A 14,703-nucleotide genomic window follows, 5' to 3' on the forward strand; every position below is an offset into this window, starting at 1 on the left:
ATAACCATACCCCTTTTTCAGATAAATAGGGGGTATGGGGGGTGGGGGGCACTGATTGGTGGGACTGATGGATAGAGCTTCATCAGAGCTAAACAACCAAAGAAATCTGAAGCTCCTATTTTTGAGCTATAACCATACCCCTTTTTCAGATAAATTGGGGGTCCAGGCGGGGGCACTGATTGGTGGGCCTGATGGATAGAGCTTTGTCAGAGCTGAACAACAAAAGAAATCTGAAGCTTCTATGTTGAACAGTTTCTGAGTTATAAGCATTTTTGCATGTCCTGACACCCCCACTTTGAAAGGAGCCCCCTCCTCAAATATGGGGTGTATCATAAAACCGTTGGCTGGCGCAGTGTAGGTCAGACTCATCTACACTCCTGCCAAATTTCATGTTGATCGGTGCAGCCGTTTTTGTACTATGGTTGACCAAAAATCACTGAAAAAAAAAGATAAAGAAACAGTACGAAAACAATATGACTCCCGCTTACGCTTCGCATGCGGGGGTCATAATTAACCAAAAGCCAATAAATTCCTTCAATACCATGTGACAATTTTTGAGATTCCTAACAATTCTGAAAAACAAAATGACAACTTGTCTTCTTTAGGAAGGTGTCAACATCTAAACATGTTTTAAGTATATTAATGTTTTTGTCTTGTAGCCAGTTCTAATGATTTTACTTCCTTTAGGTGCAAAGTGTCTTTCTCACATTTACACACACTCCTAAAGTCCCTGTACTGTATATTTGCCTTATATAGAGAACTTTTTATTTCCACTGCTGCTCTAAAAGGCATATTGGGGTCAGAGAGTGAAGAAATTTTGCCAAAGAATGTTTCATCACACTGCAGGAGCTGAAATCAAACCCCAAATCATCTGAGTGGAAGCTGACCACCATTTGTAGGAAAGAGGATCACGTTCAGGCCATGGCTGCAAAGAACTATAAATAATTTAATATGTTTATGTTGCAGTAAAATAAAAAAAACATGACCAAACTGCTCCTTATCTGCTCTTTTCTCTTACAGAGTGCTACCTTGATTAACTGGAAGGGGAACAATCATGGGACCGGACATGTGGAGCCTTTTTATTTTGTTCTCTTTGTCTCTCTGGAGCAACAGCCAAGCTTTGACCAAGAACCCCATCCTGTCTCGGATACGAAGAGCTCCAGAGGCCAGAGAAGAAAGCAAGAAATGCTCCTATACCTTTCTGGTCCCTGAGCAAAAGATCACGGGTCCCATCTGTGCTGCCCGGGGCTACGCCACTGACAAGGACCGGGTGACACGCCTGGACGTGGCTTCGGTCCGGGATCTTCTGTCAAAGCAAAATCGGGAGATGGAAACCTTGAAGCTGGTGGTGGACGTGGACGGTAACTTGGTGAACGAGATGAAGCTGCTGAGGAAAGAGAGCAGAAACATGAACTCCAGAGTGACCCAGCTCTACATGCAGCTGCTGCACGAGATCATAAGGAAGAGGGATAACTCTCTGGAGCTGGCTCAGCTTGAGACGCGCATCCTGAACGCCACCACGGAGTCTCTGCGCTTGGCCTCTCGCTACAGGGAACTGGAGGCCAAATACGCAGCCCTGTCTGCAGTCGTGAACAATCAGTCAGTGCTGATCGGAGCACTGGAGGAGCGTTGTATGCAGGTATACAGCCGGAGGCATGAGCAGCCACCCCTGGGACCTCCACTGGTGCAGGTGGTACCTGAGAACATTCCAGTCAGTGTGCCACGTTTCACCAATGAGATCCAGACTCGCAACACTCGGGGCTTCGCCTTGGAGAGGGGCTCGCGCTCTGGGCCGTCATCGACAAGCAGTACTCTGGAGGCGCAAAAATCTCCCGAGAGAAACTTTAGTACGGAAGGTGAGTAAAAAGAAAATCTCAGAAGGAAGTGTGAAATGTGCCAGTACAGCTGTCCAAAACTCCAACAGAACTCTGTGATGATCTAACCTGTGAAAACAATGGCTGCATTTTGATGCATGAAGTCAAATCAAATTGTCAAGAGAACCCGGATAAAAACAAATGTTGAAGCATGATCACAATCAGGGCCAGAGTCAGAAGGGTGGCCATCCCTGGCACCTGATTGGCCACCCAAGATGCCACCCCCGAATATTTGGGATGTGGGTGGGCATCTTGGATTTTGTGTTTGTATCTAGATTGTGTTAAAGGTTGTTTTCTGATGTGCACGTTGGAAAATAACTGAGCCCTTTGTAAAATTAGCTTTAGCATTAGTGGTTAGCTTAATTTGGGATTAGCATTGGCAACTGGCTTATGATTATTCTCAGCAACTCCACAACAAATTTTATGTCTAAGTCTTAAAAATGCTAAATTATAGCATTGTAAAGTTAGCTGTGGTGGTCATTTTGAATTTTGATTAGCATTTAGACGTTCGTAAAGATTGTTTTTCGATACTTCTAAACTAATCTTCAGTTTTGCATGCCTGAATGACTGTTCTGACCAGCAATATCAGCGTGTTTTATGATCATTCTTAGCTATGATCACACAAAACTTCAGCTCGGTATTTCTTAAAACAGCTGAATTAAAACCATTTGGAATAATCTGTGGCGACCATCTTGAATTTTCACACCAAGAAGGCTTTTTTTGTATATGCCCCCCTAAACAACACCTTGGCCACCTCTCCCTTGCAAGAAAGCCTAAAGTCCCCCACATACTTGGGCGTACGGTCTGTGAGCTGTCCAGACTACGTGTATATTGTCCACAAATGTTTGAGACTTGAGCACAGTGATCGCCTGACAAATTCCTTAATTTTTCACAATTTCAGTCATGGCATCAAGGATGAGGAGGAAGAGATATTTTGCATTTTAGCTTTAAAACAACAAAAGAAAAGAGCTTACCTTACCCAGGATCTGAATTATTTCCTCCTACATATTTGTTGCTCACTGAAAGTCCTTATTTTCCTTCATGGATGTATCATAAAGTTTCTGTAACGCTTTCTTTTACGGTACCCTTATTACCATGTAATTACAAGGTAATAAAAATGTAATATAATGGTAATTACTACCCTATTACCATGTAATTACATGGTAATTACAGTACAAAAGAAAAACTACTGTCAGTAAAACTACCTTTATTGGGTAACTACAATCAAATTACTATTCAATGGTAACTCAACACTATATTTATAACCAAAAAAATTACAAATAAATTTTGGAGTTAGTGGTTAATTGCAATAAAATATAACTTTAAAACTGTCCAAATTACCTACTACTTATTTAGGTGTTACATAGTGAATTGTAAAAATTACCAGGTAAGTGCTACATTACTGCAGACAATTAATTACATAGTAAAATTGTACCCTAATTACCTTGTAATTACATGGTAATAAGGTAGTAATTACATTTAATCACCATTTTTATTACGTTGTAATTACATGGTAATAAGGGTACAGTAAAAGAAAGCGTTACCAAAGTTTCTATGTTTTCTAATCTCCTCCGTGAGATGCTCTTCAAAATTTGACTTCTTTTTGTCCACAAATGACAGATTCTCAACTTTTCTGCTTGTCGCATCCAAAACAGTCTGATGTGAACTCGGTGGGCAGGTTATTGTGCGACACCATGGATCCAGAAAACTCTAACTCTGCCCCTGATCACCATGATAACCACTCCCTGACTGCTAAGGTAGTGAGTGGAAAACAAAAATGCAAATTTAAAAGTAAGCCTCAAATTAACACTTGATACACAAATATCTCTAAATTGGATCTTGATCACACTGATGTTCAAACCTGTAAACATTTGGGATCTTTTTTAACTTGTCATATCTCCTACATACAACTTGTACATAAAAGAAATAAGTTAAAAAAATAGCTTCCAGTTTCAAGAAAAAAAAATTAGTTCAAGCATAACTAAAGTCTTTGGATCTTCGCTCTCTGCAGTATAAGTTTTATATTTATGAGAAACACACCGGGTGAAGGAAGACCAAAATACCTCCCTAAAAATCATAAAACTCTAAGTGTGATTGTGTTGTTGGCTGCTCCCTTCTCGGAAGTTGACACAGTGAGTGAACTATTATTTTACACCTTCCTGAAACTTGAACCTGCAGCTTCAGGGTTGTCGGATCAGTTCACGGACCTCTGAGCTACTGCAGCCTCTGAACTAAGATGAAAGACATTGAAATGCCATTTCAGTCACGTAAAGTCCAACTTTCTGTGACAAGTTTAAGAATATTTTTGCTGTGAAATCTGTACTGGCTACGTTTCTTTTGTTTACTGCCAGAATCCCATTAATCTTCATTATTTTTATACCTACACATTTTGTTAAAAAAAAACCCTACAAAAAGTCATAAACTATTCCTCATCGAGGCACAAATTTATGTTAATAGCTGTTTTATTTCAAAGCTGTGTAACCAGACACAGAACAGAAAGAGTGCTTTATTTCTCGTGCATTGGCACCCTTGATCAGTTACTTAATGGTCTAATAACCTCTCTGAGAATCTAAATTTCTTAATTCAGTGAAACAGTCAAACACTACAAAACCCACAATAGTCATGGTAAAGTGTAGAGCAGTCATAATTCTGCAGGCCAGCCGTAACAACACTCCCCGACTTTTAGCACAGTTGCACCAGAGGCCTCGTTTTAAAGGTTAAAGATTTGTTAGATCAGCAACTTGGCTCCACATCCAACAGAAAGAACACAAACCAGGATGGAAATACAAATGTTGTATTTCCATGATGCCTGAAACGAAGCAGGGAACTTGGAGGAAAGAAAGCGGAATAACCCCTGACCAGCTGGATTTTGCCCATCAAAAGAATTTCCTGACAACTGTAGGCTGGCCTGCCCAAGAAAAATAAAGTGTGAAAGATTTCAGGACCTCTACGTAGGGAAATGATCCTTCAAGACTGTTCCATTGCGTGAGCTGTTGACAAAGTCCAAACTGCTTTAACAGACGTCTTCAAACCAAGTAAAAATACTTTTCACCATGAAAAAAAATGCATACTTCTTTAAATTATTCATATTCAGGGGTTGCGGTAGCTGCACGGTCACTTCCACTACTTCATAATCCTGAGGCTGCAGGTTTGAGTCCCGGTTTGATCAGGAAAGACATCAGGCATCAGTGAGTTAACTCACTGTAAACCCTGCAGGAGGGAGCAGACTAAAGAACAAAACTTTACATGAATATTTTTCCATAATTATCCTATTATCGCTTTAAATAAACTCAACTCACTGCTTCCTGCTTCATGTGTCAGTCTAATTTTAGTTATTTGACCAAAAATGAGAGAAAGTCTTTTTAAAATTATTTAATTTGAAAAACTTTGCAGATTTACAACATGTGATTAATAATAAATGGATCTCTTTGAGGTTCTTGTTCTGAATGCTCAAAGAGCTTTACAGTACAAGCTACAAACACCCATTCAGTTTTAGTACTGTGTACTCTGTACATTTAACTAGAATCTATTTTAGGCTGTAGAAAGAGGGACATTTAGAGAAACTCTTGAAACTGTAGACAGAACAAATTGGAGGAAAGACGTCAATCAAGCTGCAGACCAGTCAGAGTTAAAACCTTTAACTTTTCTTATTCGTTTCTCTGTGTATTTTTTGTCTTATTTTGCAGATTTTCAGCCACCCATCCATCTTATTATCTTTACCCGCAGTGTCACTGATCCCACAACCCAAGTTTAAGAACAAAACAACTGGGCTTTTATTATTTTAGTTTTTTTTTTTTCCATTCAGGAATTAATTTTGATTCTCCACAGTATTTTGCTCAGATTTTGTAAAAAATAAACTTCAGAAGGAATTTTAAAGTTAGTGTAGGTGAAGCTGCTGCTTAAAATTGCACCGTCCTTCAACTTTTTTCTCTAAAGCCCAAGAGTAGATTAACAGAGCTGCATGTTTAATATTCTGAACCAGGGGTGTAAAACTCGTAAGCATTATGGTGGCTCTCAAAGGGCCAGTTGTTATCAACTTTAATGTTTCATGTTTAACTTTGACTAAACAAGTAACGTCTCATTCCTGGTCTCATTGCTACAGCTGAACTGAGCTCTACGTGGTATTTTCTGCATGCAAACAGTGTTTTAACACATCCTCTTATAAACACTGAAAAGTACTGCAAGTTAACCTGACCTAATGTGAAATAAATAATATAGAAATAAGTAAATATAAGAGGGTTTTACTCATTGTTGGGTTATGGTGAGTAGTCTTGAATTCTGAACTCTCTCAATTTCCAACAAGGAATTCTCCCTGGAAGCACGTTCCAGTTTAAATTTATGACTTCTAAGTGAGAAATTCCCACTGGACCACAGCAAAATGTAGACTGCCAACTACTGAACCCTGTGCAGCTCCACATAGTTGTGGGCTGAGTAAAATAATCGACATGCATTATGGGAGATGTAGTTTATGGTCAATGCTGGCTTTATATAAGCACACGGTTATTTTAAGACATTACATCTGTGGAGCTCTCACAGACCATGGAATGTGTTGGAGGACCATATTTTGACACAGAATGCTCATATTTTGATGCATAAATGATAATTTTTTTAAATTATTTTTTTACCCAGGCAAACCCCATTGAGGTCGCAGATCTCTTTTTCAAGGGAGGTCTGGACCAACCTATTGTACATGTTTTTGGGTGTGGGGAAACCAGAGTACATGGAGAAAACCCACACAAGCACGAGGAAAACATACAGATTCCGCACAGAAAGACCCCAGGTCCGAACCAGGGATAGAACCCAAGACATTTTTGCCGTGAGGCGTCGGTGCTAACCACTGAGCCATTGTGCTGCAGAACCAAGTTGAAAGGAAATGTCAAAGCTTCTCCTAACAGTATGTTACTGTGATAACTACACACCTGTATTCTCACTACAGAGTAGCCTCAAACTCTATCATTTTTTTTTCAAATTGTACTGAGAACGTTTTTGAATCATTTGTTGTGTCTGCAGTGTTTTCTGCAGGAGACTGGACAGATTTTAAAAACTCACTTCCGGTATTCAAAGACAATTCTGACTTTAGACATAAAGAGTCAGAGAGTTTGGATGTGCGCTCTCTGCATTCTGGGGGGATTCGAGAGAAAATCTAAAGCAACTAGACATGGGTTTTTATGATGTAAAAACAAGTGTGCATTGCAGCATGGGCTTTGCCTGCAGCAGTGGACTTGCAGAATGAAATGTGACCAAGTTCAAATGTGTTTTCCATACCAGTTTGTGTTTGTCAAGTCAGCAGGTGTTTGTAATAAGGGTAATTGTGTGACAATGTGAAGTTTGTAGAGATTTTCTGTTAAAGTTTCTGTTGCTGGGTTTCAAACCCTGATCTCCCACATGAAAGCCCATGACAGTAACCATGAGACCATTGGAGCTGTGGTAGAGAACCTTGCCAGGGATTCATTTGTATGTGTGCAGAAAGAGGCCACATTGCCAATGTAATGGTTGTCACTAATTTGAAATATATTACAACAATAAAGCAATATTAGGACAATATTATAGTAAAACATCAAAAGACAATCATATTAGTATTGTAATCACTGCACAATTGAGATTAAATAGTATTGGACCAATACAAGGCTCCATTGACTCCCAATTTTTCCTCTGGGATCAATAAAGTATTTTTGAATTGAATTGAATTATAAATTATTAAACATTAATATTTCAAAAACTGGAAGTTGTACAGGCACCAAAGTCATAGCCATCATTTGGCACAGGAGCTTTACAAATATAAATTACAATGGCAGCTCTAGGACAAAGTATGCAGGAGGAGAAGCGTGCCAAAGTGGAGATGACTTGGATGAGAATGCACACTGATGAGAGACACCCTAAGTGAAAGAAGACAAAAATGTTTCTGTTCTGATGTTTAAGCCTGTATAAGAGGTGAAAAGTGAAGGGAAGAGAAAAGTTTTAGGAAAGTTTAGACAGTTAAAATCATCACATTAAGTTGAACACTCAGCATTAAAAGCCTCATAAATCATAAAACCAGAGGCAGAGTTTTCAGATGGGGCCGGGGGGCATTAATCTTGGGATGGCACACCAAATCCAAAAACCATAAGAGCTTTTTTTTTACTTTGCAGTTAATATTACTGATTGAGAAAAGCACAGTCACTGCTCAATGTTTCCTGTTCACTCAAATTCATATTCAATGAAGCAAGTGATCCTAAAAAATACACATTGCTTTCTGCCTTGTATGCCAAAGTTTTAAAACTTTCCACGACTTAATTAAACTTCGATGTTTCTACTTTGACATCGCAGCTTCAAACAATTCTTATTGTTGCGTAGTTTGGAAAATCTTTACAGTTTTGTAGGAATTTTATCCAATGTACTATTATCCAAGGTCATAACACAAACACAATATTCCTGATCAAGCTGCAGATTTGTTTGAGTTATTCTGAGGCAAATATTATGACAGAGATGAAATAATCGTAATAAAAAAGAAGCAATTATTTGCATCCTTTCATTTAATCAACTTCTAATAGTCCTATTTAAAGCTTATTAGCCTAGTTTAAACTTCCTTTAGCTTTCAAGCTTATTTTTTTATTGTCTTTATTTTTTTTGATACACTTTGTCATGATTTATATGGTTTCTACACAAGTCTAATGATGCAGTCCAGATGTTCAGCTGTTGTTTATACGGTCCACTTTCCAGCTGGACACAGTTTTTCACTGCCTTCTGATTTCTCTCAGGCCCGTTCAGAGACTGTCTGGAGGCTCAGGAGGCCGGCCTCAGCGCCAGCGGCATGTACCTGATTAAACCTGACGAGGCAGAGAGGCCGGTGCAGGCCTGGTGCGAGCAGGACATAGACAACGGAGGCTGGACCGTCATCCAGAGCAGGAGAGACGGATCCGTTAACTTCTTCAGAAACTGGGATAATTACAAGGTGAAGACAACAGCGCTTCCTGTGCCCCGAGTGTATTTCTTTATAATCTCTTCTTTCTTCCTACAGCTTTTTGAACACTTGGCTTATCCAGAAACAACAGTGGTGCTGTTATACAACCTCTAAGGAGGAACCAGCTGGAGTCTTTGAGAGCATTTCCACGAGACTTCAATTCTAAATTCTCTAAAATGTGATGGTTTTCGATTCCCATTATGAAATATTAGATGCCCCGTTAAGAAACTTTGTTCCACAGCTTAATAAGCACGGATTTCTTTCTGAAACCACTTCTGCTATGGAACCTTCCAAGATGAATGATAGATTGGTTTCCTCCACTGCACTATATAGAGCTGCCTCATCAAATCCATGTGAATGAGGAGCATACTGCTTTTGGCATCGATTCAGTCTCCCTGTCTGTCCAGCCAGACTAATACATGTAAAATCGGGAGCTAAATTCCGCTCTTCTGTGGTGATTTGTCTCTGAGCTCTGCCATCATATACACCCAGCACCACAGAGGAGCACATATATTGAATTCTGACATCATTCATCATCTGCTGGCTCACTCATCCACATTCAGAGACCTCAAAGTTCTCCACCGAGTGAAGTGTTTGTGAGGCTTTAGCTCATGGGTATTGAACACGAGCGCCCGGGCCAGATTCAAACGCTCTGAGGTGTGTCACTAACAACATCCTGAAGAGGAATTTCTGGCCTTAACTTTAACATCTTAAGAGTTTAATGGTCAAAGTGTTGTGAAATTATGTGTTGTTGAACTTAGAAGAGCAACAGGCAGATTTGGGAGCACAGCTTTAAAGGGATCCACGATTAGTTGTAACATTAAACTTTATTTGATAAACATTTATTTTAACTGTAAAAGACTGTAAAAATATTGTAGGCTGTTTAGTTTTGTAAATTTTTTAAAATATATTTTAACACAGATGGAGCCATTTTATTTACACGCAAAGCATTCTGGGTAAATGATGACATCAACTAGGTCCTCGGTGTGAGGCTGCTAGTGAGCTATATCCACCCTGAAGGTTAATCTTGGACAATATCTGATGATCGACTCTTTTAAATGAAACCAGAGAGCGTTGACAGAGAGGAGAAGGTAGAAATGACTCAGCCTGGAACTGAAAATATGGATGGAGGACAACAGAGCTGCTTCATGGAAGAAGAACCTCAGCTTAGCCTGTTAGCCTTTGTGCTAGTGTCCACGCTATATTGCTTTATATGTATTAGCTCGGCGCTAGCGCGACAAACAAGCTAAACAGAGGTCCTCCATCCATGTTTTCAGTTGCAGACTGAGTCATTTTTGTGTTCCCCTCTCTGTCATGTGGATGGAGGACCTCAGTGACGAGAGGAGAATGTGTAGCGCTGAGCTAAAACATATATATGGTGATAGCGTCAGGGCTAACGCTAAAGCTAACAGGCTAAGCTGAGGTTCTTCTTCCATGAAGCAGCTCTGTTGTCCTCCATCTATATTTTCAGTTCCAGGCTGAGTCATTTCTACCTTCTCCTCTCTGTCAACGCTCTCTGGTTTCATTTAAAAGAGTCGATCATCAGATATTGTCCAAGATTAACCTTCAGGGTGGATATAGCTAGCTAGCAGCCTCGCACCAATGACCTAGTTGATGTCATCATTTACCCAGAATGCTTTGCATGTAAGTAAAATGGCCCCGTCCGTGTAATTTATTTATAAATTTTAGTTTAGAAATTATAAAAACTGAACAGCCTACAGTATTTTTACAGTCTTTATTTTACAGTTAAAAATATATGTTTATTAAATAAAGTCTAATGTTACAACTAATCGGGGATCCCTTTAATAACAAGACTGAACATGACTGGAACAAACAGGATCTGTCAAAGAGCACAAATAAAAAAGAAAAATTCAGCAGCCCATTTATAGTGAGAGATTGATTACAAATTAGAGACAGGTGTGCTAATGGACTGAGTGGAACCAGCTGAGTGAAAAGAAACAAACAAGCACGGGAAGACAGAACCCAGTATTACTACAAATGGTGGCAGGATTTTTTTCCCACACTGTTTGTATTATTTTCTTTTGAAGTATTTCTGAATTACAGAATCATAATCCTAACATCATCAAAACAACATTTCTCTGTTTTTTTTTTTCAACCAACAATCCCACAGCCTCTTCAAAGGGAGGTTTTGTGTTGCTAAATAATGCTGGTTTTTCTAAACTCTCCAGGGGATCAAATGGAAAACAACACGCGTTGTTTTCTGTAATCTCATTGAAGCCTTCCCTTTCATTTCCCTTTGATCCAGAGTGGCTTTGGCAACATAGACGGGGAGTACTGGCTCGGTCTGGAAGCCATCTACAAATTAGGAAGGCAGGGGGACTACAAGCTCCTGGTGGAGATGGAGGACTGGATGGACAAGAAGGTCTACGCTCAGTACAGCAGCTTTCACTTGGAGCCGGAGAGCGAGGGCTACCGCCTGCGGCTCGGCACCTACCAGGGCAACGCTGGGGATTCACTCAGCAGCCACAACGGCAAACAGTTCACCACCTTGGACCGGGACAAAGACGCCTTCTCTGGTAGGGAGTGCTGGGGTCCCTCCTGCATGGAAACACACATTTTGTTTTTCATCTTGACTCTGGAAAGGAAAAGTTAGAGCAATGATTTTATGAAGGGAAACTTTTAACCAATATGACCAGAAATAATATGGAAAGGCAGACATGCGAGGTATTAAAGGAATAGTTTTAAATAAAGTTGTAGAAAGGTTATGAATAATTCATATCTTACCTGTTGGGAATACCTGTTTGAATGATGAAAATTAGCAAAAATTGAGTTTAATTTTACTGGGATTGACAAGGTGCTGCCCAAATCAAATTCTGGAAGTGGTCATTCAACTAGATCTGTTACAAAAGGACAACTGATACTACCAACTTTTAAAAACTRTTACGGCCAGAGGTCTTTCTTCTATGTTTATACTAAAGCATGGAATGACATTCCTCAAAACATAAAGTCCATTTCAAAACTACAGCCCTTTAAGAAGAATCTTGTCTGCCATCTGTTCACTCCATTTGATTTTATGCCAAATCAGGTGATCTACCTACACCACCTCCGCGAGCTACTGGTAGATCGCGATAGACGTAATGGGCACACCTGTTTTAAAACAACAGCATACATGTCGAGTTGTACAGACTGTCCGTAATTTACACGGATTTCCCCTCATTTTGCAGGAATGCATATGTATAGAGCAATCTCACAGATTTTTCCAAGTTTTACGGATTTTTCAAAAACTCAGTTTCCATTTTATTTAACAAGTCAGAACTTGTAGGATGTTAAAAACCAATAAATAACATCAAATAACTATTTTCCAACTCGCTCTGCCACTAGAAATAAGTTCTCTTGTCCTCATTTCCTCCTGCTTTGCGCTGCAGGTGCTGTCATCTCCGCGGCTGACAGACCGCCTGCACCCCCCACCCCACATGCATGTGTTTGAAACAGATTTTTTTTGCAAAAATTAAGGATTTTTGAGGCTCGTTATACAGGTAAACATCCGAAGGGGTTGACATGTATGCAACAGCAATCCACTTCTTGCTTGGACTAGCCGTTAGCTGTTAGCTTGTCAGTCCAGTCATGTTTAATATTTCCCCAAATGAAACACAGGTGAGATATTTTTTGTTTACAATCCAATCCCCAATTCAATGTGTGGTGAAAATCCCTGCAGGAACCTTACTGAAGAACACTGTCGCTGCAGTGAGTCACTCTATAAAACTTCCGTCTCATGAGAACTATTGATATTTTCATTTCTTTTAACAATCAGTTTGTCACTTGTTGCTGGGGTTTAACAGAGCGAGACGGCAGGAACCTGGGGTTATTTATTCTGTAAAGAAGAGAAGCAGAGCTACATTGTTATTTCAGCCGTGTAGATTTCAGACAGACCCTGAAAGTAACGTCCAAGCTGGTTGGTCTCTGGTCTCCCACAAAGCCTAAAGCAACACATTTACTTCCTTTAGAAAAGAAGTTGTCAGCACTTTACCAGATTTGTGACTTTTACCAGATTTTCTTTCAACGGTGTGTTGAGCCCACAAGGTGACAGGATTATTGTTTTCTAGTTTTCCAGATTCCTTTTGACTCAGTGAGAATCAATCAAGTTTTACCGTGAGGACAACATTTTAATAAACTTTGTAATCTGCACATGGAAAATTAATGCATTAATGCAGAACTTTGCATTTCGTCATACAATTAAAATTTCAAAATTTATTTTTGAAATATTCTTCTATGTCAGGAGTTAATTGAAGTTAACATCCTTGTTCTTTATCCATAACAGGTAACTGTGCCCATTTCCATAAAGGAGGCTGGTGGTACAACGCTTGTGGCCAAGCCAACCTTAACGGTGTCTGGTACACCGGAGGAGTCTACCGCAGCAAATTCCAAGACGGAATGTTCTGGGCTGACTATGGAGGAGGTTTCTACTCCATGAAGTCTGTGCGGATGATGATCAGACCTATAGACTGAGACTGCTGTTAGACTGGTCAAGAGAAGGCCAGACCAGGTCTAAGACTCATGCTAAACTTTTCTTTCCACACTACCAGTAACTCCTCGACCATAGATGGAACATCACCTCTGGTGGTCGACCAACACTCAGAGAGCGACAGCCTCCGGTAGCAGACACGTGTAAAGGGATTTAGGGCACATTTATCTTTTGTTTAACAAAAAAAAGATTGTTTGTGGTTGTGATTGTTGGAGGTAAAAGACTTCAAGAGACTGCAGCTGATAAAGGTTTTCAGATACAGAATGAGCCTCTTCTCTCATTGTATTGTACACACAGAGCTGGTAACACTAAAATATTTTTACCATCTTGAGTGTGGTTCTACAGAAATGTGAACGATTAATACTTTACTTGTTGTAGACAACCCTTTGAACAATGCTGATTTGGAGAAATAGGAGAAAATGACTAGTCTTACCAAGCCACAAAAAAGTATACAACGCCTGGCCAAAAAAAAGGTTTCTACCAAAAAGACAAAAACAAAAGGTCACACACTGTAATTTTTCGTTGGACCACCTTTAGCTTTGATTATGGCACACATTCACTATGGCACTGTTTGGATAAGCTTCTTAGACCTAACCAACTGCAGCAACTCCAGACTATAGCCCTGCCTCCACAAGCTGGTACAGTAGACGCTATGATGGATGCACCCTCGAAGATGATGGGTCCACTATCCTTCCAGTTTTTAATAATGTGTTGGACAGTTGGATGTTTTCTCTGCTTGATGCCAATGATTTGACCCTTCTCAAACAGACTGACATCTTCTCCATGACCACAGGATGTGCCTTTCATCATTGTTGCACCATTTGGGGTTCAATAACTTGTAGTCACCTGAAAGATAATCAGCCATGCAGTAATCATCCAATAGGAGATTCATATCTGTTTGCTTAGTTAAATCCAGGTGGACACTTTTTTTTGGGCCAGGCAGTGTAATTCACAACTATGCTTTAATAATTTCAATTTCAAAATACTTCTAAGTGGTTGATGCAAACCTTTCCAAAGTTTTAACATTAGTGTTTAAACGAACCATTATAAAGGGTTTTTTTTAGACAAGCTTAGTTTAACAAAAACTTCTTTAAAAAATAATCATCTTTTAAACGCAGCAGTATTTCTAGAAAGGTTTGCGTTAGCACGGAAACACGGAAAAGGATATAGACTGATGTACCGTAGTAACTATACCAGGCCTGGAATAGTGCCGTGAAAATACAGCAAAAACAACAAACAAGGTGTGGCGCATGCACATGAAGCTTTGCATTCTGGTTGAAAAATGTAAATACAACAACAAGAAGAAAATAACCTCAGATCATAGGTTAGTTAGTTAGTTAGTTAGTAGGGCTGTGACATCATTGTTTTCTAGAGCTGCTTCTGCTTCATCAAGTCCAGCTCTGATC

General features: G+C 39.7%; 1 protein-coding gene across 1 annotated transcript in view; it reads left to right on the forward strand.

Annotated features, from left to right (window-relative positions):
• The window catches only part of LOC106521289 (angiopoietin-related protein 1), a 22,624-nt gene extending 9,063 nt beyond the window's left edge, over positions 1 to 13,561 (forward strand). The window contains exons 2-5 of the mRNA XM_014013808.1: positions 1,021 to 1,856; positions 8,612 to 8,805; positions 11,081 to 11,351; positions 13,094 to 13,561. Of these exons, the coding sequence (XP_013869262.1) occupies positions 1,055 to 1,856; positions 8,612 to 8,805; positions 11,081 to 11,351; positions 13,094 to 13,281 (1,455 nt within the window). The 5' untranslated portion in view covers positions 1,021 to 1,054 and the 3' untranslated portion in view covers positions 13,282 to 13,561. The remainder of the gene's footprint in view (positions 1 to 1,020; positions 1,857 to 8,611; positions 8,806 to 11,080; positions 11,352 to 13,093) is intronic.
• Positions 13,562 to 14,703: the final 1,142 nt, after the last annotated feature.

This window comes from Austrofundulus limnaeus, unplaced genomic scaffold, assembly GCF_001266775.1.
Source record: "Austrofundulus limnaeus strain Quisiro unplaced genomic scaffold, Austrofundulus_limnaeus-1.0 Scaffold106, whole genome shotgun sequence".
NCBI classification, from domain to species: Eukaryota; Metazoa; Chordata; class Actinopteri; order Cyprinodontiformes; family Rivulidae; genus Austrofundulus; species Austrofundulus limnaeus.